This window comes from Melospiza melodia, chromosome 13 (assembly GCF_035770615.1).
Source record: "Melospiza melodia melodia isolate bMelMel2 chromosome 13, bMelMel2.pri, whole genome shotgun sequence".
Taxonomy (NCBI): Eukaryota; Metazoa; Chordata; class Aves; order Passeriformes; family Passerellidae; genus Melospiza; species Melospiza melodia.
In genome coordinates, this window is record NC_086206.1 from 18,422,596 (window position 1) to 18,445,702 (window position 23,107).

General features: G+C 41.3%; 1 protein-coding gene across 8 annotated transcripts in view; it reads left to right on the forward strand.

Moving 5' to 3' along the window:
• PLCG2 (phospholipase C gamma 2) overlaps positions 1-23,107 on the forward strand; it is a 68,579-nt gene that overhangs the window by 5,177 nt on the left and 40,295 nt on the right. For 2 of the 8 annotated variants that reach the window (XM_063168080.1, XM_063168081.1), the window contains 3 exons: positions 1,378-1,471; positions 5,522-5,692; positions 11,641-11,874. In XM_063168080.1, the coding sequence (XP_063024150.1) occupies positions 11,679-11,874 (196 nt within the window). In that variant the 5' untranslated portion in view covers positions 1,378-1,471; positions 5,522-5,692; positions 11,641-11,678. The other 6 variants (XM_063168082.1, XM_063168083.1, XM_063168084.1 and 3 more) reach the window with 5 other exon arrangements.

The window sequence follows — 23,107 nt, forward strand, 5'->3', positions numbered from 1 at the left end:
CTGCAGCACTGCTGCTATCGCACTGCCCGCTGCTAAACCTGGCTGTTGTCACGCTGCAAAAATCATCAAAAAGCACCTTTAGCTCTTGTCTTTGCTGTGTAACTGAGGGTTTCCTGCCACAGCAGTGGCCAAGGTCTTCTCAGCCCACTGAAGATGTCTGTCACCAAGTCAGCATCTCTGTGTGTTCCCTCCATCTGTGCTGCCAGACCAGGGGAAAGCTGCTGACTGGCATGCACTGGGAACAGGATTTTCTTTCTCTTCTTTAGAGGTCCTATAAGGAGCTTCTTCTCCAGTTATATTTCTGCATGGCTTTTTATTTTTAGTTTTCTGTATTTTCTTTTGCGTCAAAGAGTGTCATGTTTTGTTTTGTTTTCATAAAATGTCTCAAAAATGAACTCTGTTTTGCCATATTCAAACTCGGCTTTGATATAAATATTTGTATTGCGTTTCAATCAGTTAAAATCGTATTGATTTCGAAATAGATTTATCTACAGATCTCATTATAAATTCTGATTATTATTTGCATATAAATCAATTCAAAACCTGTATTATTCATCTTCAACATATTTGCTATTTTTAAAATAAAAAAATGACTGTCAATTATCAGTTGTTAACAAAGTGAACCTGCTCCTAGTCTATTTCCTTCAGGGTAACAAACCAAGAGTTCTTTTCTGGTCTAGCTTTTAAATCCTAAGTTCCATACTTAAACGATTTTTTCCTGACAGCACGTGGGTAAACACAAGCTGAATATTTGCATATATATTATAAATGCGTATCTCAAAACAGATGTGAATTTTTTCAATTCTCAGGGTTTTGATTTTTTTCCCTAAGAATTAAATATATTTGACATTTTCCTAAAAGCTCAATGAGCAGAGTCGCTGAGACTCTTTTTTTCGTGTTTGTAAAAAAAGTAATTTATAAACCCCTTGGATGCAGAAAAAACTTAGAAAGAAAAAGCATTCCAAAAGGTTAGAAACCAGAAGGCAAATAATGTGAAATTTGCCTAAGACAATCAGAAACTGTTAGAATTGCTGATCTCAGGTGGGGGCATCGTTAACACATTGCCATGCTGCAAGTGAGTGTGAAAAGGGCTCAGCCCAACCGGGGGCTGTAAGAGGGGAGAGTTCTGCTGGCTGGGAGGGATATGGTTCAGAATTAGTGTTACACTTCTTTCTTAGAACTTTTTTTGCTTTTATTTTTTCCCCTCACTGCTAGCAGCAGCCGTAACACAACCTGTCCTTGCAAAGAAGTGTGACATCAAATGTGACAACTTTTTTTTTCTTTTAAATTTTAAATTAGCTAAAAGGCCCAGGCTGTTGAGAACTTGATTAGAGATTTTGTATGCTTAAGGGGTCTTAACAGTGTGCTTTTACCCAGGTGGAGTCAGAGTACAAAGAGGAAGAAACCTCGGTTTGACACTGCCTCACTAATCTCAGCAGTGTATCGCTCATTATTCTGCACGGGATTAAAGGTAAGCTCTGTACTGCTGCCTTTGAGGCTCAGCAGGGCAGTTATCCTTTGCAAAAATGGGGTTAAATAATTCCCCATGTGTGGCAGAAAGGTTCTGGAGAGAACACAGTTGGGTTTAAATTACCTGGCAAAGCCTTTAGTGTGGCAGCCTTTGTCTTCTCTCCTGTAAAATATTCTGTAGCTTAGTTTAGTTCCCGGATAAAAGGACTTTCTTAATCATAAAGGAAATTTTAAAAGCTTTTTTTTTTTTTTTTTGAAAGAGAGAGTGGTATTTGAAAATTATTAGTCCAGTCCAAGAAGAAAAGAGGAAACGGTTTTTGTATGTGTGTGTGACACTTTTACAAGCACACACAAGTCCTGGATGCCCAGCTAAAGTTAACCAAGAGATTTTAAATTGGAGATCAGGCCAAATAAGCACTTTTAAATTCACTTTGCTGGGTTCTTTATTCTAGACATTGTCCCCTGTTAAATGAAGAGCATGTTAGAAATTTTCCATGGAAAGAAAGTTGGTTGTTTTTTGTTGTTTTTTCTCTGTAGAATTCAAATCTTGTGTCTATTTTTAAAGTATTTCATAGCGTGTCTAAGTTCAGATTTTCAGTCAAATGTTAGCGATCGAGAGGTGTTGTAGCTAGTGTTTACAAACATATTGTGTAGTTTCTGAATTTTGCACAAATACAATCTGTTTGGAGATGTGAAAGGATTATTTTTTAATGTAATAAGCGAAACAATGGGATTCTACCTATATTCATTTTTATACACCCACACACACATATGTATTTGAGATCAGGAGCCATATGGGGTTGTTGATATCTGCCTGCATTTCTGAAAAATGGTCCTTTGCTCTTCTAAGCTGAGGCTCTTCTGGAGCTACAAAGGTAAATTTGCTCCCCATGATACTCAGAAGTCTCTTAGCAAAAATCACGATTGTAGATCACCCCATACCAGCTCCCACCTTGATCTGTTGGCAAACAGGATCTCTAACACTGCATGCTGAAAAGATGCTTATCACAAAGAGTGGAACAGAAGGTTTTGACCCTTTAACATGACTCACTCAGTTATGACTACAGTGCAGAAAGATAACAGCAGTTGCAGGAGTGATTTGCATTCTATACAAATATGCTGATCCTGGAGATATAACCAGATGGATGCTTTTCCAAGGCACAGGCATCTGGAAGGCGTATCCCTGTAGAGCCTCTCTCATTCTATCCCTGTTCAGAAATTATCACTCAAGGATATCATTAATTTTTCAATCATATTTTGATTTTAGCGACATTTTGACACATATTTTTACATTACTACATGCTTATCTGCATTAGGACCAGTGTGCTCTCACCATCCCCAGAGAATTCTTGTGCTTTGATTAACTGGAGGGCTCTTCTAAACTTTTCTGATGTAGCATGTGTCAGATTAAAGCTGATCTATGCATGAGTGAGCACAGATGCAAGGAACTTCTCCTCCCTTCCTGTGTGCCCTGAGGGAAGGCCTTGCACAATAATAAATCCCTGCAATCAGCCATGTAGAAAGTAGAGAAAAACCTGGCCTATCTCAGTTTTATGATCCCAGAAAAGCTTCTACTAGCAGTAGCAAGATCGATGCTAAGAAGAGTTCAGCAGAATGGGAGGAAAAAGGAAAATGCCCATGGAGAGGAGCCTTGGTGGTGCTCTGCTCACACTGAACCCTCCCTGGGACGAGCTCAGCCCTGCTCCTTGTGCCCAGCCTGCCTGAAGATCCCTTTCCTAAACCTCTCTGGGCTCACAGGGATAATGAGTGAGAGCAGGAGGCTGAAGCAGATGGTAACAGAGCCTTTTCTCTCCCCAACTCACCCGTGGTGCTACTCTGCAGTGGGAAAGAATTGAAAGGCTGAAAGTTACCTAGGGGGGAGAAATGGACTGTTTTTTGCTGAGTTACAACTCGCTTAATTCGAAACTATTGTCAAATGCTGTTTTTTTTCCAGTCCTTCCCACTCAAAGGCACATTATTTTTATGGAATATTTTAATGTAATTGGCTTAAAAAGCACAGGAGAAAATTTTCTCTGGTTCCCTGCAGAGTCTTCTGCAGTTTTCCTTTTTTGCTGAAGCCTTGTAACATCGGTGTCAACTCACTGTTGATAATAGTGGTAATGAGCTGCTGGCCTTTTATCACTGTGGATGTAGTGACTGTAATATTTAACTCTTCATCTGAAGGTGGGATTGCAAGCCCTTTAAACATATTGGTATTTTCTGTGGTCAAAGCTGGTTCAAGATGCTGAGTAAATAACTTGTTAGTCTATGTCTAAAAAATGCACTTTGACATTTATTTCAAATATTTTCACATGTATTTTTAAAAGGTTTTTATTGAGCATCCCAAACCACACAGCAGAGTTTTCACTTGACTGAAACTTTTGAAAGTATAATTCTGATAAATGAAAAGGTTTCTCCTGGCACAACGAGCTTTGCTATGAGGAAATGCCATTCCAAAGTCAGGACATAAGGATAAAACCTGGAAGCACTGTTCTGCCCAAGGCCTGTAACTGCTGTGAGATCTTTGGCAAACCTCCTCACCCTCTGGGCCTGATGCCTTTGAAAATGTGATAGAATGATTTCCATTATTTTTTTGGTTTTTTTTGTTTAGACATCTACAAATGCAAATTGTTACAGAAATTGTAAGGGACAGCACTGTATTTTGTGTATGAGGCCAGTGGCAGTAACTCCACAAAAGATTTTTAAAATGCAGATCTTGCAAATAACAAGAGGCAGGGTGGCTGAACTGAGGAGTAGCTCAGCTTTTGAGGACTCAGACAAACATTTCAGCAGGCACCAGGCCAGCCACTTACAAGTACAACCTCCCTTCCTTCATGTCAGCTTTCCTGCTAGTGACCTTAGTAGTTTACTTCAAGTCAATATTTACTTTAAATATTATGATTAAGTGACAATAATTTACCAAGATTAAAATGCAACTCTGATAAGAATTGAGCCAAGTACACACTAGAACACTTTCTACAAGAGATTCTCTTCAAGGAGCCTGAGCTGTGTTATGCTGAGAAAATGTGCTGGGAGTGTTGACCTGTCAAGCTGTGATGGTGTTGAAGGTGGATCTGTAAAATTCACTACTTGAATTGTGCTGCTACAGCTGGACATTGCCCTCAAAGGTCAGTTTCCTGCTACAAAGGCCCTTTGAGCCACTAAAGATGATCACTAAAACCTGATCAAGGCTTCCCAGAGTAGCTGAAGCTATTGCCATGGGGAGCTGGGGTGGCACAGGACTCTGCCAGTGACAACAGGCACATCCTTCCCCTCTTCCCTCAGGGCTGCAGCAGTTGTTGCTGCCTCAGCTCTAAGAATGTGAGTTCTCTTGACAGGTTTAAAATCAGCTTGAGTCCTGCAGATGAAAACTTCATAAAGGCAAACCTTGAAAATTAAATTTTCTTTATGAAACATCTGGTTATAGTTTTGCAGCTCTAACCAGAAAATCTACCTGAGCTAACATACATCCTGCTAAGGAGTGCAGAGGCTGTGGTGGTTAGTAAATCCTTTGGCTACAAAATGTCTGTGACAGTCTAAAATATTTGTTCCTCCTGCCTAATCACTCTTTAACATTTCTTAAAACTGATGGGGTAAAGGTTTTCAACTTCTGTCTTCTGTACAAAAGGTGTTTTTTTCTCTGTATCTCCTGTGAGGAAGTGGCACCAGTTTTGTGACCATTATTTATGATATCCACGAGGCTGCCTAGCCAGTCCTGTGCTTCTCTTTCATGCCTTGCTTTATTCTTCAGGGGAAGCAATCAACACTTCATTACCAAATATAAGACAGGGTTGAACTTTTCAATGCTGTAATTAAGAGAGTGTCAGCATGAACACTATAAATTCCTTTTCTGAGGGATTTATGACCAAAATGTAAAATTATACTCTAGATGAAAAACTTGCCTTTCAGATCTTATACTATAAATTGTGATATTTTAACAACTCAAGGGGTATTTATTTTTTTTAAGAAGGAAGTTAAAATGAAAAGAAAAAAGAATAAAGGAAGGAAGATTTTATTCTAGTTGTTAACCTTCTTCTTTTTAAACACACAGGCTTTGCGGGGGCAGATTCTTCAACTCAGAGACCTAATTTTCCCCCACCTGTCCTCAGCATATATTTTCCTCAGAGAAAAAAGCTCTACAGTTTTTTTTTTTTCCTACAAAAAAGGACTGTAGATGTCACCTGGTGGTTATCTGTGACTATGAATTCCATAATTCTTACAGGTAATTATGTTGTCTGCCTGGAAGTTCTCACTTTTGAGGTTTGGTTGTTGGATGGCAGAGCTGCTGATTCTGATAATAAATCTGTTGGGATTGTGAGGAAGTCTAAGTACTCTTATTTCAGGTCTAGTGAATGTGCTGAGTAACAGCTGGTGTTTCTAAGAGTTACTCTTTTATTGGTTTGGTTTTAAGGATTGCTTACTCCATCTGAGATTTTGTTACATCCAGCAATTTCCAGGATTCACTGTTATGATCCCCACTGCAGCTATGACTCTCTTCAAGATACATATTTTCTCTGGCTATATAGCAACTCTTCAGCTTTAAGAGCATTTTCTCAGGTAAGTCTAAAAAATGTTGGAATGGGTAGGTTTTATTTGTCCTTCCAAAACACCAATGAGGCACAACCACAAGTATGTCCAGACCAAAGTTTTCCTTTGCAGCAGTGTTTTAACTGCTGCAGCACAGCTCTAAATACCATCAAGATGAGCAGCTCTGTGCCTGTGTGGCTTCTGGGCTGTTCAAGGGTGGTTCCTGTGCTGAAGCTGTGCCATATGACTGGTGAGGAGACTGTTGGTACCTGGCCAAGTGAAGCAGAACCAGGAGGGGCTGCTGGGGCTGCTATTTGCTGAAACTTGGATTCCCTCTCTTGGAAGACTCCTGCATCTGACATTAAGTGAATACTGCCATCTCCTGCTTGTAAAATGCCCAGGATCACCTGCACCCTTCAGCTCTCTGAGGTGTGAATGGATGTTTGGGTATCAGTATCTGCAGCTGAGGAAATTGGCTGCTTGGCTCTTGCTTCTTGCCACTGTTCACATAATTTCAAAGGCAGCTTCAATACGAAACATCGAAGACTTTAAAGATGAAGACTAAAAATAATGTATGGCAGAGACATCATGGTGTGATTAATAATTATTCTGCTATTCTTATTAATTTACTACCATGGCTCCTGCTAGATGTTGTTATGGGAATTTGTAGTGGAGTCACACTTTATAAACAGACTTCTGGAAAAATGTGAAAAGTCTTCACAGAATAGCAAACAGTGATAAGATTGCCATGATAATTTTTTTGTTTTGCATTTAAAATGAACCACACCTTTCCCAGGTATTGGCTTTCAGACTTTTCTTCCTTTTGTGGTGGCATATTTTGAATGTGTTCTTCAGTTCTTTTCTGATAGGTCATATTTGTTTGAAACCCTTTGGTACTTTTGAGTGTGATAAAGGCTTGTTAGTTTGCTTTTGGGAAGAGTTTCCCAAATTGCTCCTAGAGAAGAGCTGGACACAATTGATGTTTTCTTCTCCTCTTGTGTAGCTAGGAAGTATTTTTGGTGGCATTTGGTACAGAACCTCATTGCAGGTATCATTTTGTTTCAGTAGTTTCTGCATATATAGGAAAGTATAAATTAATGTTTGATTACTGTTAAATTATTTATAATGTTGACTGAAATTATGGAAAACTATTTTTCCTCTCAATAGAGTAGATTAATCTGTTAAAAGACCTGTGCTTTTCACTTTGTTGTGCCAGCCACCAGTACTGGAAGGAGGGGAGATGAAGAATTACTTCTGTGAAACTTAAGGTCTGTGTTTGGGAATTAGCATTTGGAATACAGGACCTGCCATTGTAACATGGCACAGCCCTTGCAGAAACGGCCAAGATCTTCCCTGGAAATGCTGTGGTGGGCACTTATTTTGGTGTCTGCTGAACTGGCATGACTTGTTCCCTGTGATCACCTTGTCATCCTGCCTATGGGGGTAGGAGTTTTCCCCAGATTTATCAAATTGGTCTCGGGCAAGACCAATACATTAAGTTGAATGGTTGAACCACAGCTTGACCTGCAAGCAGGATGTCTTCCTACCACTATTCTTCTGAATCCCAATCTGGGAAATACTTTTAGCATTGCCACTCTGAAACTGACGTGTGACACAACTGTAGTGAATCACTTTGTGTCAAAAACTTGACAAGATAATTCCAGCGACAGTGAAGCCGTACTGCCTTTTCTTAAGGCTCAACCACCCTTCTCAGACGGGCAGAACATCAGCTCGGAGCGGCGGGACAGCCCGCCCTGGCAGGGGGACACCGCGCCTCGGGGGCCGGCTGCGGGCACGGGGCCCTGGGGGGACAGGGGCTCGCCTCGACAGCAGCCCCGGCACGGGGCGAGGAATCCCGAGGGATCCCGGCCCCGCTCCGGCGCTGAGGGCAGGGCCGGTGCCCCGGGGCTGAGGGCAGGGCCGGTGCCCCGGGGCTGAGGGCAGCCCGCGCCACGGGCGCCCGGGGTGGCCGCGGGGTCAGGCCGGGTGGCGCCGCCCCTTCCCGGTGACGGCAGAAGCGGAGCCCCGAGAGGCGCCGCGGGAGCAGCGGGACGGCAGCGCCGGCACTGCCCCTGCCCCGCCGCCGCACGGAGCCCCCGCCGCCGCCGCGCAGGTGAGGGCGGCCCGGCGGAGCAGCAGCAGCAGCAGCAGGTGCCGCGGGGCTGGGGCGGGGCGGCCCCGGCGGGAGGGAGGCTCCGGGGAGGGCAGGCGGGCGATGCGCGGGGTCCGTACAGCGGAGGGTGAGCGACGGTCGTGCCAGAGCGCGGCGGGCACTTGGGCTGGAGCGGACAAGGGAGTCTGGGGGCTCCTTGAGGTGGCCCCGCCGCCCCGCACCTTGTGTCCGGCCGGGCCCCGCCGCAGCCCAGGCTGGCGGAGAAGAAGGAAGGAAACCTCGGCAGCGTGGCAGTGCCTGACAGCAGCCCGGCCGTGCGCGGCCCTGCCCGGGCTCAGGGCCCGGCTTGCCCCGGCAGGTGGGCACCGTCGTGCGGCGGTTCCGCTCCCCTGCTCGTCCTGCAGGGCTCTGCGGGCAGCAGCTGCATCGCAAGGGCCGTGCATCGATTGTTATTAATTATTACTGCTGTGGTTCTGCGCTGGTGTCACTGGTGCGGATCCATCCGGCGAGGTGATGTCCCCAATCCAAAGGCACAGCTCCGGGACGAGGATGCAACAAACTTTTTGCAATGCCCAGAGCACATGGGAAAATTTAGAAATTGACCAGAGACAAACTTTGGACTGCACTTCTTGGTTAACTTTGTGTGTCTGGAAAGCACCTGCTGTGTCATGTGGGTGAAATTATAACAGACTATGGATCCATCAGTGGTTTTCTGAGCTATTCTTTGCTAGCTGGTGTGTTTTTAGCTTGCCTTTTCTAGTTTTTCCTCTCTGTGTTATCATGAAGAGAGTTACAGGCTGTACACCAGTCTTTTGCTAAGAAAGGCTTGTTCGTTGAAGTCTGAAGTAAACAAAATAAAACTAAGTGGACAGGATAGATTAAATAGAATTTGGATTTTTTTTTTTTTAATGTCCATATTCACTTGGTTACTTGCAGTGTGTCTTTTAGACTTTTTAGTCCAGATCAGTCAGTCTTTTCAATTGAAACCTATCAGAACAGGTCTTACACAAACAGTAATAAGTGATCCAAGTTTTGCTTATGGTACAGGGCACCTTCAAACTTTAGCTCCTGTAATTCCTACAGTCAGAGGGAAAGAGTCACGTCTGTGTCCAAGCTGGAGCTTGTGGTGTGTTTTGATGATTATTAACTCACTTGCTGAGTCCTCTAAGTGGTGCTGGATCTTTTCAACTGAGGCTTAAGTAACTTTTCAGCAGAGGATCAGTGATGCTTCTGTTACACACAGCATCTTGTAGTTCACACTCTGCTGGGTTGGAGGCATGCAGGTAATGGGCTGATGGAGGTCATCACAGAATTCTGCTGCATGAATGGGTAGAAAGATTGTTAATTCAAGTTGTTGTGCAGTGATGGGTGTCAGGAAGGCTGGGGGGCACCTGTGTAAGACAATTCCTGATGTTTGAAGGTCTTATCCAAGGACTTTGTTCGTTCTTTTACTATTAGGCAGCTTTCTGTGATGTTACTCTTAAAGTGGAACAGGTAGCCAGAACAGTCTAGGAGTGGTTAGTTAGGCTGATCAAATATTGCAATATTCTTTCCACCTTAAGTCAAAAACTTGGCTCATGACTTAGGAGTTAAGTTAGATTAAATCCACTGTTCTCTCTGGTTTCGGGAGAAAGAGCTCCTTTAAAAGGGGAAGTACAGTATATTATATTCAACAGAAACTGCTTAAGAAGCCACCTCTGAGAGGCAGTTCCTTTGTACTAAGGGAGTTATCTCTCAAAAAACCTACTGCATTGCCCTTTATTAAACAGCTGTACTTAGAAACTTCTTGTCTTGTTTTCCTACATCATATTTCATTTAACAGCCATACCTTGTACTGTAAAAGGCAGAGCTGATGTGTTTTTATCACCTCTTGAAAAACTATACTCATTTAAAAGTTCAGTTTTTTGTTATTCAGTGTGGTGTTGCACAAATGCTTAATCCTTGTCCCAGATCACAGCTTATTTGTTTTATTCTGATTCTTAATGAAAAGAGCAAAGTGAGAAGACTGGGTTTCTATTTTTTTAATTAGAAAACAGATGTTGTTCAAAGATTTTAATTTAATTGTTTATATTTCCCTCCTTTCGTTTCTTATTTTAACAAATCATTGTAGCAAGATGACCATGGCTGTCTGTTTAGGTGCAGGCTTGTCATAATTTAAATGATTATCTGATTATTTTCAGGTAGTCTAAGAGGACCCGTTACATTATGGATAAAAGAAAATAATAAATTTTTGCTTACAGTACTTCAAAGTTGTTCACTCCCTCCCAGCTGTAGAATTGGGATACATAAATTTTTTCAGTGGTACAAGGAAAGAATACTCCATTTTTTTTATTACTGTAACAAGGCAATATGAAACACTAAATGATGTCTATGTTTTGCAAACCATGTGCTCTACATCCTGCTGTAGAGCACTTCAAGCACACGATTGGCAATGTAGAGGTAAGAAGGGACTCTTGTGGCTTCTCTGTTAACTTGCAAAAGAAAAAAAAAAAGTGTTTATTGAAGTGGTAGAATTCCAAATTCCAAAAGGGATTGGAAAGATTGCACGGGGCAGCTTCAGAGTGAGGGAGATGGCTCCTGAAGCAGCTGAGACAGCGGTGAGAGGCAATCGGGTGCTGGTGATGAGAGGGAGCAGCAAAGGGCACTCAGGAGACAGCGGGTGAGGGGGCGAGGGCTGGCAGAAGTCTCGAAGGGGAAGCGAGAAGTGCCACGGTCGAATTAGCCATGAACACGGAAACTGAAACTGCTTGTGATGGAGAGCAGTGGCCTGAACAGAGAGGAAGAGAAGCAGAGGGGAGCCGTGGCTGGTGCTGCGTGCACAGAGCTGCTTCCAACCTGTCCTGCTCGGGGATCGGGCTCAGGGGATGGCTGGAGCTGTGTGACAGCAACCCCTGCGGCTTGTGTGACAGTGCCGCTCGTTCATGGGTGCCGGAGCAGCTTGCAGACCATCCTGTTGGTAAATAATCTCACTGAGGAGTGATCAGGATTGTAATGAGCTGTTCGGTGCAGTGACGTGGGAGACCAGAGATCTGCTCTGTACACATCTCCCTTTTGGCTGCTCTGTGCCAAGATGTGTCCCAAGTGTATGCACACAAATGTCTGCCACCAACATGTGGGGAAGAAAAGACAGACTGTGTAGGAGAAACAGAGCCATGAAGTTTTAAAAGTGCAAAAACCGATGTTTAGACGTTGCCAGCACTTCGTGTTTGTATTACTCATGTTTTCCCTTCGCTCCAGTTCTCAAAAGGACAGTTACCTGCTTTACATTCTCATGAGGTCTCATCTAATTCTAACAGAGTGCAAGAATTGACACAAGCTGATGCTGCTGGACCTGCCATTTGTGAGGCTGTTTGTACCTCCTTGCAGGATAAACCAGCAAGAGTTAATGTTGGCCATGTACCTGCCTTGCATTTGCATGGGCAGGACTCTGTTAGGAATCTAACTGCATAAATATGATCTTTAAAGAAATGAAAATGCTGTTTTAAATACTGAATTTTCTCCCTTTTTGTCCTTGTATTTTCTCTCTTCAGGACACTGAAGACTATAAAAGTTTGATTAAAAAGAAAAAATGCCCAGAAAGACTATAGACTATGGAGTGATGCCTGAGTATGAGAAAAGCCAGATCAAAAGGACCTTGGAACTGGGAACTGTTATGACAATATTCAGTCTTAAGAAGAGCAGCCCAGAAAGGAGGACTATTCAGGTGATAATGGAAACCAGGCAGGTGGCATGGAGCAAGACAGCTGACAAGATTGAAGGTTTCTGTGAGTATTTGCAATGTGCACCTGAATTTGGAGTTACTAATAAATTGATGTACTTGTCAAATATTAATTTAACGAGTCTTTTATTAACATTATGAAGATTTTGGCTGAAAAAGTTTGGTAATTTGCTGAGAATATTTTGAATTGTTGTAATGTAGACAAAGAATCTTCTACAGCTCATATTTTGGGTATCTAACACTACTTAAATATGATTAACATGCTTTTATCCATAACCTTGTTCTTCAAGTTTTAGTCTTTGAATATCATGGTGTTTGTGTTCTCTGAATTGACAGATTGTTTTCCGTCATTATGTCTTATAAATTCAAGTGAGTAATTATTCTTTACCACTACTCTCAAAAAAAAAAAAAAAAAAAAAAAAAAAGAAAGAAAGAACCAACCAAATATCTTCAAATACAAGGAAACTGAATTAATTCACACTTTGGTATTCTTGGGCAATTTGCTGTCTGAAGATGGAAGTCATTATTTAGGACCATTGTTGCATTATTGGAAAGTACCAATGGCTTGGGAAGATGAAGGTGTGAGACACGAGGTGGTTTCAAGGCCCTGATTTGGTATTGTCTCTTTAGTTGGTATTGGAACTGACTAAACCCATTATTTATAACAAGGTCAGGAAATAGAAGGGGAATGTAAGGCTAGATAGGGCTGCAAAAACTAGAATAGAAGAATAAAGTGAGACTAATCCTCAGTTCTTACGAGCACAGCTGATGCCAGGAAAGCTCAGCCTGGGATTTCTGTGATTTGTGCAGCTCAGGGTGGTGTAATGATTTTACTCTACAGCTGCTAAATTGTCTTTGTCCTCAAGAAAGGAATTGAATAGTTCGTCTGAAATACCAGAATCATTTATTGGTCTGTTGAGGTGTGGATTTTTAGAAGGTTTTGGTTTTTTTGGTGAATACACGGTAAGTTAAAAATCCATTGGTGTGTAAGGTTGGAAAGACAGGCACTGAGAATTTACATGATTTTGGGATTGTCTGAGCAGTTTCTCTTCATGCTCCTGACTTAAAAGTATTAAATCTCTGCTACTGTTTCCATTGATTCTTATCTCATTCCTTGTGGAGACTGGACCTGCAACTGGAAATCTGATATGGTGGAAGTAAAAGAGTGGTTGTCTGGGAGGATGTTTTTATCATTGGCGGTGAAAATATGGTCATATTCAGTATTCTGGGGAAAGGCAAACAGGGCTGGACACCCAATTAACAGGTTCTCTGGATCATAATCTTTCATTGCCCCAATTTCTTATGTGACAAATGAGGGTAATTATCCTCTCTATAATGATGTGTGTGAATGCAAGTACAAGTGTATTGCTGGTACCATGCCAAAAAAGAAGTCCTGGGAGGGCATGTAGAATTCAGTTATGAGAGTAGTGCTTGAATATTGTTTAGCAAATAAAGCCTGGGGTTTACACACAGAGCAATAAGATTAAAACATAGCAGAAAATGACCACTCAGTGAGGGAAGGAGAGCTCAGAGTCCTCTGGCCAAACCAATCTCTGAGTGTGTGTTGAGGTTTTGCTGTAGCCATTTGCACAGAGGGGACAAATTTCAAGCTGAACAGACTGTGCATTCCAGATTTTGGGTCAACTTTTTCAGTCCTGTCTTGTAATCACCTTTTATCAAAGCTTTCCGTGGCTGGTGTGTGTTTGTGTAATAATAAATAATAATAAATTAATTAGTTTGCTCCGTGCATGGATTTTAATGCTTTTGAAAGAAGGTGAATATTGTAGTTTGACTCTTAAACCTGGGTGATCCTGCAGGGGAATGACTTGTTTCCAGATCCAGGCTAGAACAGGGAATATTGCTCGAGATCCATGACTTACCCAAAAGCCATCTGCCTCTCCACAAGAATTGCAGTGCTGTAGCAGTTTTTGAAATTGAGCAACACTTCAGTGACGTGTGTAACGCTGGGAACTTCAGGTCTGAAAATATGGCCTAGTCTAAAGCACAGATATGTAAAATGTTGTTTTATTGGCTTTAAAAGCAATGAATCTGCCCCAACAAGCTGTAATTTTCAGGTATTGTTCCAGAATATGATATGAACAATTGCTCCAACTCACCATGAACTATATCTGGTCTACTAGAAATGAAAGTCACTGCAGTTTTAGCTTGCTGACATTGTTTGTGCTGAAGAGGAAGGAAGTATTTTATTTAGTTAGTTATTTGTGTGTTGCTGTTGCTTCTTTTGACTGAGACTCAGGCTTTCTTTTTGCTTGAAAAGTGGAAAAATGATGGATTTGAAGCTTTGCTATTTGAGAATTGAATGGAGTAGCCTCTTGAATATGAATGTATATGCTGGTAGACTGTATTGACTTTGTGACAAATAAAACCCATGTTTTTGTTTCTTGACTTTTTTTTTAAAGTAGTTTAGGGCAGAGAATTATCATCTCAAGTATTATAATATATTCATATACTTAGGCTATACAAAATCTAATATTCATGATATGATCTTAATGGTTGCTGTTTGCATGTGTGTCAGTCCAGAACCAATTAATATTCAATATGAGTGGGAAAGTTAAGATGATTTCCTGTTCCATGTGTGCTATTTTAACTCAAGTTTGGCAACTGCTCTTTACAGAAGGCAGAAAACTCAATGTTAGCATCTGCTATGGGTTTGTGTTTCTAAATCAGAGAGTGAGGAGAGTTCTTTAACTTTGGGACACAAAAATAGGCTGCTAATAGATAGCAAAGACAGAGTCCTGTGTTGTGTTGTGAATTTTGAATGTCATAGTGCTGATTTTCTTGCTGATGGACTGTAAATGTTTGAAGAACACTCAAATTCCTCTAAGCCAGAGTTGATTATAATTATTACAATGACCTTTTCCAAGTTTGGTTAATATTGTTTTGGAAATGATTTAAGTTAAGCCTCACAATAACAAAAAGGCAGCTACTCTTATTCTGGAATAAATTGACTGGAGCAGGGGAGAGATGTAGGATTAGCTATGCTTATATAAATATTTACACAGCCCCATGGGCCCAAATGTGGCACTACTGTGTATTTTAAATTGCATTGCTCATAAAAGGCCCCTTTTGTTGAAAACCTGCCCCCATATCTGTTTAGAATAGAGTGAAAGAGTTGCTAAAATTAAGGATATTTCCTGCTCAGTGCAGATGTGTTTCTCTGGATGAGAAACTTCAGAAAACTCTTCCTAGATCCAGGCCTTTGGTGTGGTAAGAAGTGAGGATTTACAAAGGCTAGGAAATCTGGTTTAAACAATCCTTGTCTTCATTGTGTGGTTCAGATCACAGTGTCCAACTACTGGAGCTTTTACATTGACCTTTTGAGAAACTTGAGTTGCCGTATACAAAAGGAATTTCTAACAGAAAGGAACTGGGGAGAAACCTCTGTATTTTCCCCTAAATGCAAGAACACAGGTTGGTTGTGTCCTTTAGAGAAGGATATGCTATTTCAACAGTAGATCAAGAGGCACTGTATTTCTGACTGTGCACGACATAAATTTGAGGTGATGTTTTCACAGCCCAGTATTTAGCAGTTGAATTCCAAGGTTAGTCTCACTTGTGTACCCAGACAGGCATTTGAGAGGATTAACTTATTTTTGCATGAGAGAAGAAAAGTTTGGTTTCCTTGTACAGAGGGATTTGATTTGCTTGTTTAATTTGTAAGGGACCCTTTTCCTGCAGCAGTTAATCCCTGCATCCTGGGTGGGTAATTAACTGTGGGGCTGCCAGCATGGTCTGGTGCAGTGCGTTGGCTCTGATGGTTCTGCTGCGTATTTTTATTGTGTGTTTAACCTTTACAGCTGTCTGTGGGTCTGGATGGGTCACACACACCCTGGGTTCTGGGTTCTCAGAGTGTCCCTGGGGGTGTTGTGCACCCTGGCACTGCAGTGCCAGGCAGAGGGGAAGGGAGAGGTGGCCAAGGGAGGGCAGGGTTTGCCAGGACCCTGCTGAGACACGCGGCTCTGTGGCTGACACCTGGGCTTTGCTGTCTGAGAGCACATTCCAAACTCCCAAACTGTGGTACAGCATTTATGTGCACAGGAATAAATTAAGCCCCAAAGTTAGGATATTTAAGCTTTTGTAGAGCGAGCAGGTGGTGAGGTGCAAATCTCCAGGAAGCTGATCCATTATGGGTATTGCATTCTTTCTCAGATGCAAAGTGCTTTCAGGACAATTATTAAGGGAAAGCTCTGGGTGACTAGAGTTGGATTAGTCACTGGAAAATGTGTGAGTTTCTGCATATTCTTCCAAGAATCCCTTGAGTGAAGGGATGATTCACAGCCAGGAGAATTTATACTCTCAGAAATCTGTGGTGCCATCCTTGAATGTGCAAGTGTGTGATTCTCTGTAATACAAGCATGCTCATTTCAAGGAACATTCTATTTGAGGACTGAAGATGATTTCTCTGTTTTTGAATACTTAGGATTTTTTTTTTAATATGAAGAGGTGACCTGCTTTTATAAAATTATATAAACCATATTTTAATCCCTTATTTTTTAGAAAAGAAAGACAACCTTTTCGTGTTTTTTTCATGTTCTTTATTTATCGCAAAAGATTCCATAATAAAAATATCTAGTGACAATTTAGTTGTGCAAGCTCATAACAAGAAATAGGTTTAAAGCATCAGAGGGCCATAGTTAGAAAAAGTCATATATCAGCTGTGAAACTGCTCTTTCTGTATGCAGAGTGAGCGGTCAGGGTGTAGATAAGGTGGGATGAGAAATGTTAGTATTAATTTATTCTGAAAACTTTCTCAGAGGATGAAGTACCTGGACTGGGGCGTGGCAGAGATGCAGGCATCATGTCAATGTAATTGCAGAATTATGAAGCAGGGGAATAAAGGCTGTGCTTAAATTGGAGCTTTTGATGCTCGTGACACACCACAGTACAATAGCAGCCATTTCTATTTTCTGCAGCCCAGACCTTTATTAATGCAATAAGACTATCTTGTGTCTTTTTCCCATTTATAACAGAAACCCATGTTTGACAATGCATAACATGTTATTTTAGAATTAATGTGAACTGCTCTTTTCACATTGTCTCACTGCTCTAGTTTTTATGTGTGATAATATTTTTCCAGAGTTGGTAAAAAAAAAAAATGCCCATTTTAAAATAAATTTGCCGTCTCAAAGTCATTTAGCATTACCAATTTTTCATTTAAACTACAGAAGAGTGTTATCAAGTGTTAAGTTCACTTGAGATTTTCTTCCCTGCTGAACAGGGGAGATTTTACAGAATGTGTCCTCTAGAACATGATTAAAAAGCCCAGACATAGAATGAACTTGAATTTTCATGTTTCATAGGTAAAGGGAGTGTGAAAACTAAAATCAGCTGTAGTAAATTCATGTTAAAAGTAGAATTAGAACCTGTGGGAGCTGCTCTGTAAGATTGTCCTGTGCTTTCAGACTTTTTTACACTGCCAAGCAGGAATCACTAATTTCTGCCAAATGTTGCAGCTGGATATTTAATGAGCAAAGCTCATTATAGGAGCTGTGCATCTGTAATAGAGTCCTGTAGATACCAGCACCAGGTCAGGCCACATTCAGCTGACAGGGTGAGGGGAAAAGCAGGGATCTGCAGTTTAATTTAATGGTAACCTTCTGTGTGTTGCCACAGGCAGTGCTGTTCTACCTAACAAGGATTAGGGTTTTTTATCTTTGTTTTATTTTGTGAATTGTATCCAGCAGCATCTTTGCCTTGAAATTAAATTTTGATAATGTTGTTTTTAAAATCTTTGCTAAAATGACTGCCAAAGAGAGAGCACATTTTTATGCTGTGCATCCTTTTGGCTTTCAGATACATTGGGGAACTTCAAAAACTAACACCTAAGAGAGTCTTCATGCATGTGGCTCACATTCTTAAACATTGATTTTTTTTTCTATGTGTTAAACAGCTGAGTAATTTATTTAGTAGAATTGTTAATATCAATGTAAATTTCTTCTGTGGTGGAAAGCTTTTTTTCCCTCCCATTGGAGAAGATGGTATAAATATTTACAGATCTCTCCCTGTCTGGGAGAAGTGATGAGCATCTATATATTCTGGTGAGGAGTATGAAATGAGTGCTTAATTTGGCTTGAATACTGGACTTGATCTTGCTGATTTCTAGTAGGGACCTTTGTTTTCCTTACTGCTAGCAGAATTTTTGTCTGAATTTCCTTACTGTTTCAGACTTAAAGTAATAAATAAACTTAACTCAGATTGAAAACCCCGAGTCTCTATTTTGTCATTGGTTTTCTGTATTCTGCATACTGCTAAAGAACAATATGGCATTGCAAAGTGAATTCACTACTTGCTCTTTTTGGAGTAGCTTCACAAAGGAGCATTCAAATTTACCTTTTTTTGGTGTGTTTTGAAATGGCTGTATTTCAGTTGTTAGCCAGGGGATCTTTGTGTAAGTCTTCAGCTGAGTACATGGAGCTTGGTTTCTGTGGTCAAATGAAAAAATGAACATGTGTAGCCTCTAGCTCCTTTCAAATAATGTCTTCCCTTTAGCAGCTCAGTTCTGCAATGTCTGATGCTAACTTACAACGACCAGACTTCCTGTCATGGCCAGCCAGCAAAACAGGGATGGAATGAACTGCACAGACCTCAGCACCCCTGAGCTGGTTGATTGAAGTCAGTGTGAGATGTAGGTACTCCATCCTTTTCCCAGTCAGGTTTATATACCAACATTTTTGTTTTGTTTTGTTGGATGGAGCAGAATGTAAACTTTTATGAGCACATATATAGATTTTACTCTATTCTTATGTCATTTTGTGGAGATGCCCTTTAATTTTTAATATGAAAACGGTAGCCAGGTGTACAGTCCCTTGAATTCAGAGCTCAGACTGGGAAGCACTGTAACGTGATGCTGTACTGTGAGAAGTTATGAATTTAGCAGTAATTTGTTGTTACTGTACATGCCAGCTCTGTGTGACCTGATTACGTAAAACGCTGTGGGTTTAAAAGGTGCACTTCTCTAAACCTGATGTCAGTCACTCAGCTAAATCCCCAGAGGACCCCTGGAAAGGTACTCATGGGTGCTTTCTCAAGGTGCACCACACTGTCTCTCAGGTTTCATCCTTGTAATTGTGTTTTCAGAAGTTTTGTGGCTGATCTCTAATGACTTCCTTGGGCTGCTGAATGTCTCAGTAAACTTCTCTGTTTATATGAGCTGAATTACTGTCCCTGCCACATCTGGGCTGCCATGCTGCAGGACATTTCTGCTTTCTTGTGACTTTGTCCTCCAAGAGAAGCCTCACCTTGTTCCCTCTAGAGTCACAGAGAATTTGTGTTTCATTGCTGCTCTGAAAAAAAAGAGGCTGTTAAAACACACCTTGGGTAGTTAATATTTAATTCTGCAGAAGTGAGAGCAGAGCCATTGTCCTCACTAACCACCATGAAGTACATTTGCAAAAGGCTACTAAAGGCTTTCTTCATTCACTGGGCACTCATTTGCACACAGCCTCTGTTGCAGTGGGCAGTTTCTCACTTTCTAAAATGAAATCTACTTTGGAATATTTTGTAATGCAAATTTTTGGAAAAAAATATCTGGTTCTGAGTGCAGAATATTACTATACATATATACACATGAAAATGCAATTGTATTCATAGAGAGAATGGCCAGCTCATGTCTTGGTGCACACACCTTGGGTGATGAGAGTCTCTTATTTTCTTCTTCAAAACATTACCAGTAGTTTCCCTTAAGTCTTCTTGGGACTTACTGAAATAACGCTCACAGCACGATATCTGACTCTGTAAGCCTACTCTGACACTCTCTGTAGGCTTTTCCTTCTCCTTCTGTACATGACTGAGTTTTGAGCTGAGCACCATTTGTGGCCACAGACACTGAAGGACTCCTGGGGAATCTGGGCTTTTTAATCAGGAATGTTATCTTACAGAACTCTGTAGTCCTTAATGGCAGATTCAGGTAAACTTACACTGTTAATGTAGACTTTTCTATCAAGGGTACCTTGATGGGTTGACAACCTCTAAGGTTTTTTGACCCATGCATTTACATGCAAACAGCCTGATGGTCCAGGCTAACATTATCTGACTTGACCAAAGGTGTTCTTGCAAATTTGCCTTCCTCCAGTGAATTTAGATGGACATTTCCAGCCCACAGAAGGTGCTCTGCTGGTGGCAGTGGCTGTGTTTTTTTAAGCAGGGTCTGTTCCCCAACCCACCTGTCTGTTCAGGTGCTGGATGGTTCTGTTCCCACCCAGAGGTGACTGGTGGATGACCATTGTGGCAGACAGAGCCAGAACTTCTCTCTTTAAATTGCTGTGTAGCACACTGTTGTGTTTTTTTCCCAGTTCTCCTCTTGACATTAGTTTTCTACCTTTGGTTATCTTGTATTATGTCTTCCCCTCAGCTTGCACAGCACCCGCTGTAGTGAAATGCAGGTTCTGTTTTACCATCTACCTCCAAGTGTGACTGCAGGAAATGTCACAGGAATTTGTACCTGCAAGTGTGTGGCTGAACATGATTGCTGCTGGGTTATTTGAATGGAGATCAGTGGAGATGTTGAGGATCAAAAGTTTATTGTTAAGTTCATGGCAGTCAAGAGCTCTGTCAGGTGCCCTGGAAGGCACTGAGCAATTCATCTGTGCAGTATTGGGAAAGTATCAATGTAGTAGTGCAAGGATCCATTGGATTCACTGATTTGCCAAACACAGCAGCAGGAGCTGAAGTTTGGCAGCCTCAGGCTCTGAACTGCCTCAAATGCACATCCAGATCAGAGCCTGAGACAGTGTGGTAATTGAAGGTGCCTTGGAATCTGGTCTCCTTAAGAGCCTCTTGAGGGAGTTGTCAGAATCAATCCGTGACTGATGAGGCTGCTAAGGAGATCCCTTCAACCTGGGGAAATAGTCACATAAAGGGATGGATGAACTGTAAACTATTGTGGGTTTTAGAGTGGCACTAGACTTTTATAAACTGTTTGGCTGGGGACTGGCTGTGCTGGGGGAGTGCTCTCCTTGTCTTGCTGGATGTGAGTCAATTTCTCTACTTTGATTCATGTTTCCTTAGGAAATGTTTTAATCTTCTTTCACCTTTCTTGTGGAAATTGCACCTGCAAGTGTATTGGATTTGGTTTGACTGTGCAAGGTGTATCTGTCCAGGTTTGTGCTTTTTTTGGGAGTATCAGGCCCCAGGAATACGTGTCTGTGAAGCCAGGGCAGGATATGGCTCTGCAGTTTGCATGTGGGATTGAGAAGGAGGAAAGCTCCAGTACTTCAAGGCAGCACAAAGATAGTGTCTGAAGTGTTGTGCCTGCAGTTCTGGCATAGGTATGAAATTACATTTTAATTGTTCAGTGACAGATTGTGCTCTTAAAAAAGTTCACAGTAACTGCGTAACAACTACGTTGGTGCAGTTGATTTACTAATCTGAGTCTGAAACATGCTGCAGCTTTTCCTGGCCTGCTCCTTTCTTGGTATAGTTGGAATCAGCCATTCTGGAGTTACTGGGCATCCTGTGAAGGACACAGAGCTTAGTGCAAGACCAGAATTAATGCTTTGCATTCATATTTCTCTTTTTCCCTTTGATCTTCTACATTGGCTTTTCTTTCAAGAATGTAGAGTAATATATCCTAACCAACACTATGAAATGCCGTTAAAAGTCATACATGTATTTTCTATTAATTTTTTGAAACTATAATGTGCATTACATCTTTATTTCTGTAAAAATCTAAAGAATGTTTAACAAAACTTGTGTTTTGTACCTGTTTCATTTATTTTCTAAGGAAACGTAATGATATCTTGCCCAAATTTTGTAGGATATATAGAATATGTTGCCTGAAAATAATAGGGATGCTAAATTTTGAATTTAAGTTTTTTAATAAAAATATTTCTTTCTCCTCTCTTTCACTCAGTTTTGTTCTCTTGCTGAACCATTCCTCTACTTACTGAACGTTTAGCAATTAGGGTATAGTGAAACCTTTTCTGAAAAACCAGTTGGAGAAGCAATAACATGTCTGTGCCTACAGAAATCCTTGTGCCACTCTGTATGTACACATAGGTTCATGCAGGAGAAGGGGATGGTGGGGTTGAAAGGCTGTAGTGCAAGGAGAAGGACTGTAGTGAGTGTGTAACTGAGGGGAGACATTGGGTAAGTTTGTGTGTTTGTTTCAGAGGTCAGTGTGAGGTAAGAGCCCCTGGAAATGACAACAGCAATGCAGGTTGTGAAATCTCTTTTATCACTGCTTCTAGTTTGTACTTTGAGAGGGCCTATTGTTGTGTTGTTCATGTGTGTGGATTTAAAGGAGTCTGAAAGGAAAGGTATGATTCACTTTGAAGTTAAAACTTTGTTTTTCAGCAGGGATTTGTTGGGTGAAGGGAAAGAGAAGAGGTGACTGGGGTTGCCAATGATTGGAATGAGCAGCCTGGTGTGCAGTCCGTGCCATTTACTGCAGCCATGCAACCTCCTCCCCTCTCCATCTGGGTATTTCTGTCTCTGCTTTCTGATTCTTCTCTGTTGATATTAATGTAAATTCATGGTGTAAGATCAGCTTTTTTAGATGGTGACGTTTAGGATGGTAATTTGGATACATCTCTAGGGATCCACGTGAGACTCTGAATGGTAAGGAGATCAGAGTCATCATTAGGAGCTTTTGGTTCCTGGTCATTTATAGGCACAGTGTGACCTTATTTTAGAAGTTCGCATCTAAATTTAGGGGTTTTCACCAATCAGACATGCAGATCTTAGGAGATGTTTTTGTGGTTTGAGAGGGAGGCTGAGACATTGAAACCTCTACCTTGAGAATGGTGATTCTTGGAAAAAATCACGTAAGAAAGATGCTTGTATCCTATAATTAGTTCAGATTAACCTTTGAGGTCTCATTTTCACAGTGTAAGTTGTTTAATGACTGTGAGAAAGGAGTGTCTGGTCGAAGTTTGGCCTGGGATACTTTGCAGAGAATAAGAAGTTCCAAGATGAATTAATGTTTTGTTATCAGGATTTTGTTGAAACGCTTCCTTGCTTGTCTGTCCATGTTGGTATCATAGAAATGCAGCGTTACACAGGTGGAAGCTTTGCTGTTGTTCAGCTCATCTGTGTCTGGCAGCAGAGCTGCTGTTTCATTATGTTCTTAAAGGTCTTCTGTTACTGATGAGGTGCTCATTTAAAACAGGGGGTTTATATTGTGGCATTCTTAAACGCAGGGACAGAAACCCTCAGCTGTTTTCCTTGGATCTTTCTAGGTCTGATAAACACATTTTGAGAGCAGCCATGAAATGTTTTTGTTCACACTTCGTCCTGTAGCTTGTAAGTCAAGACTGTCC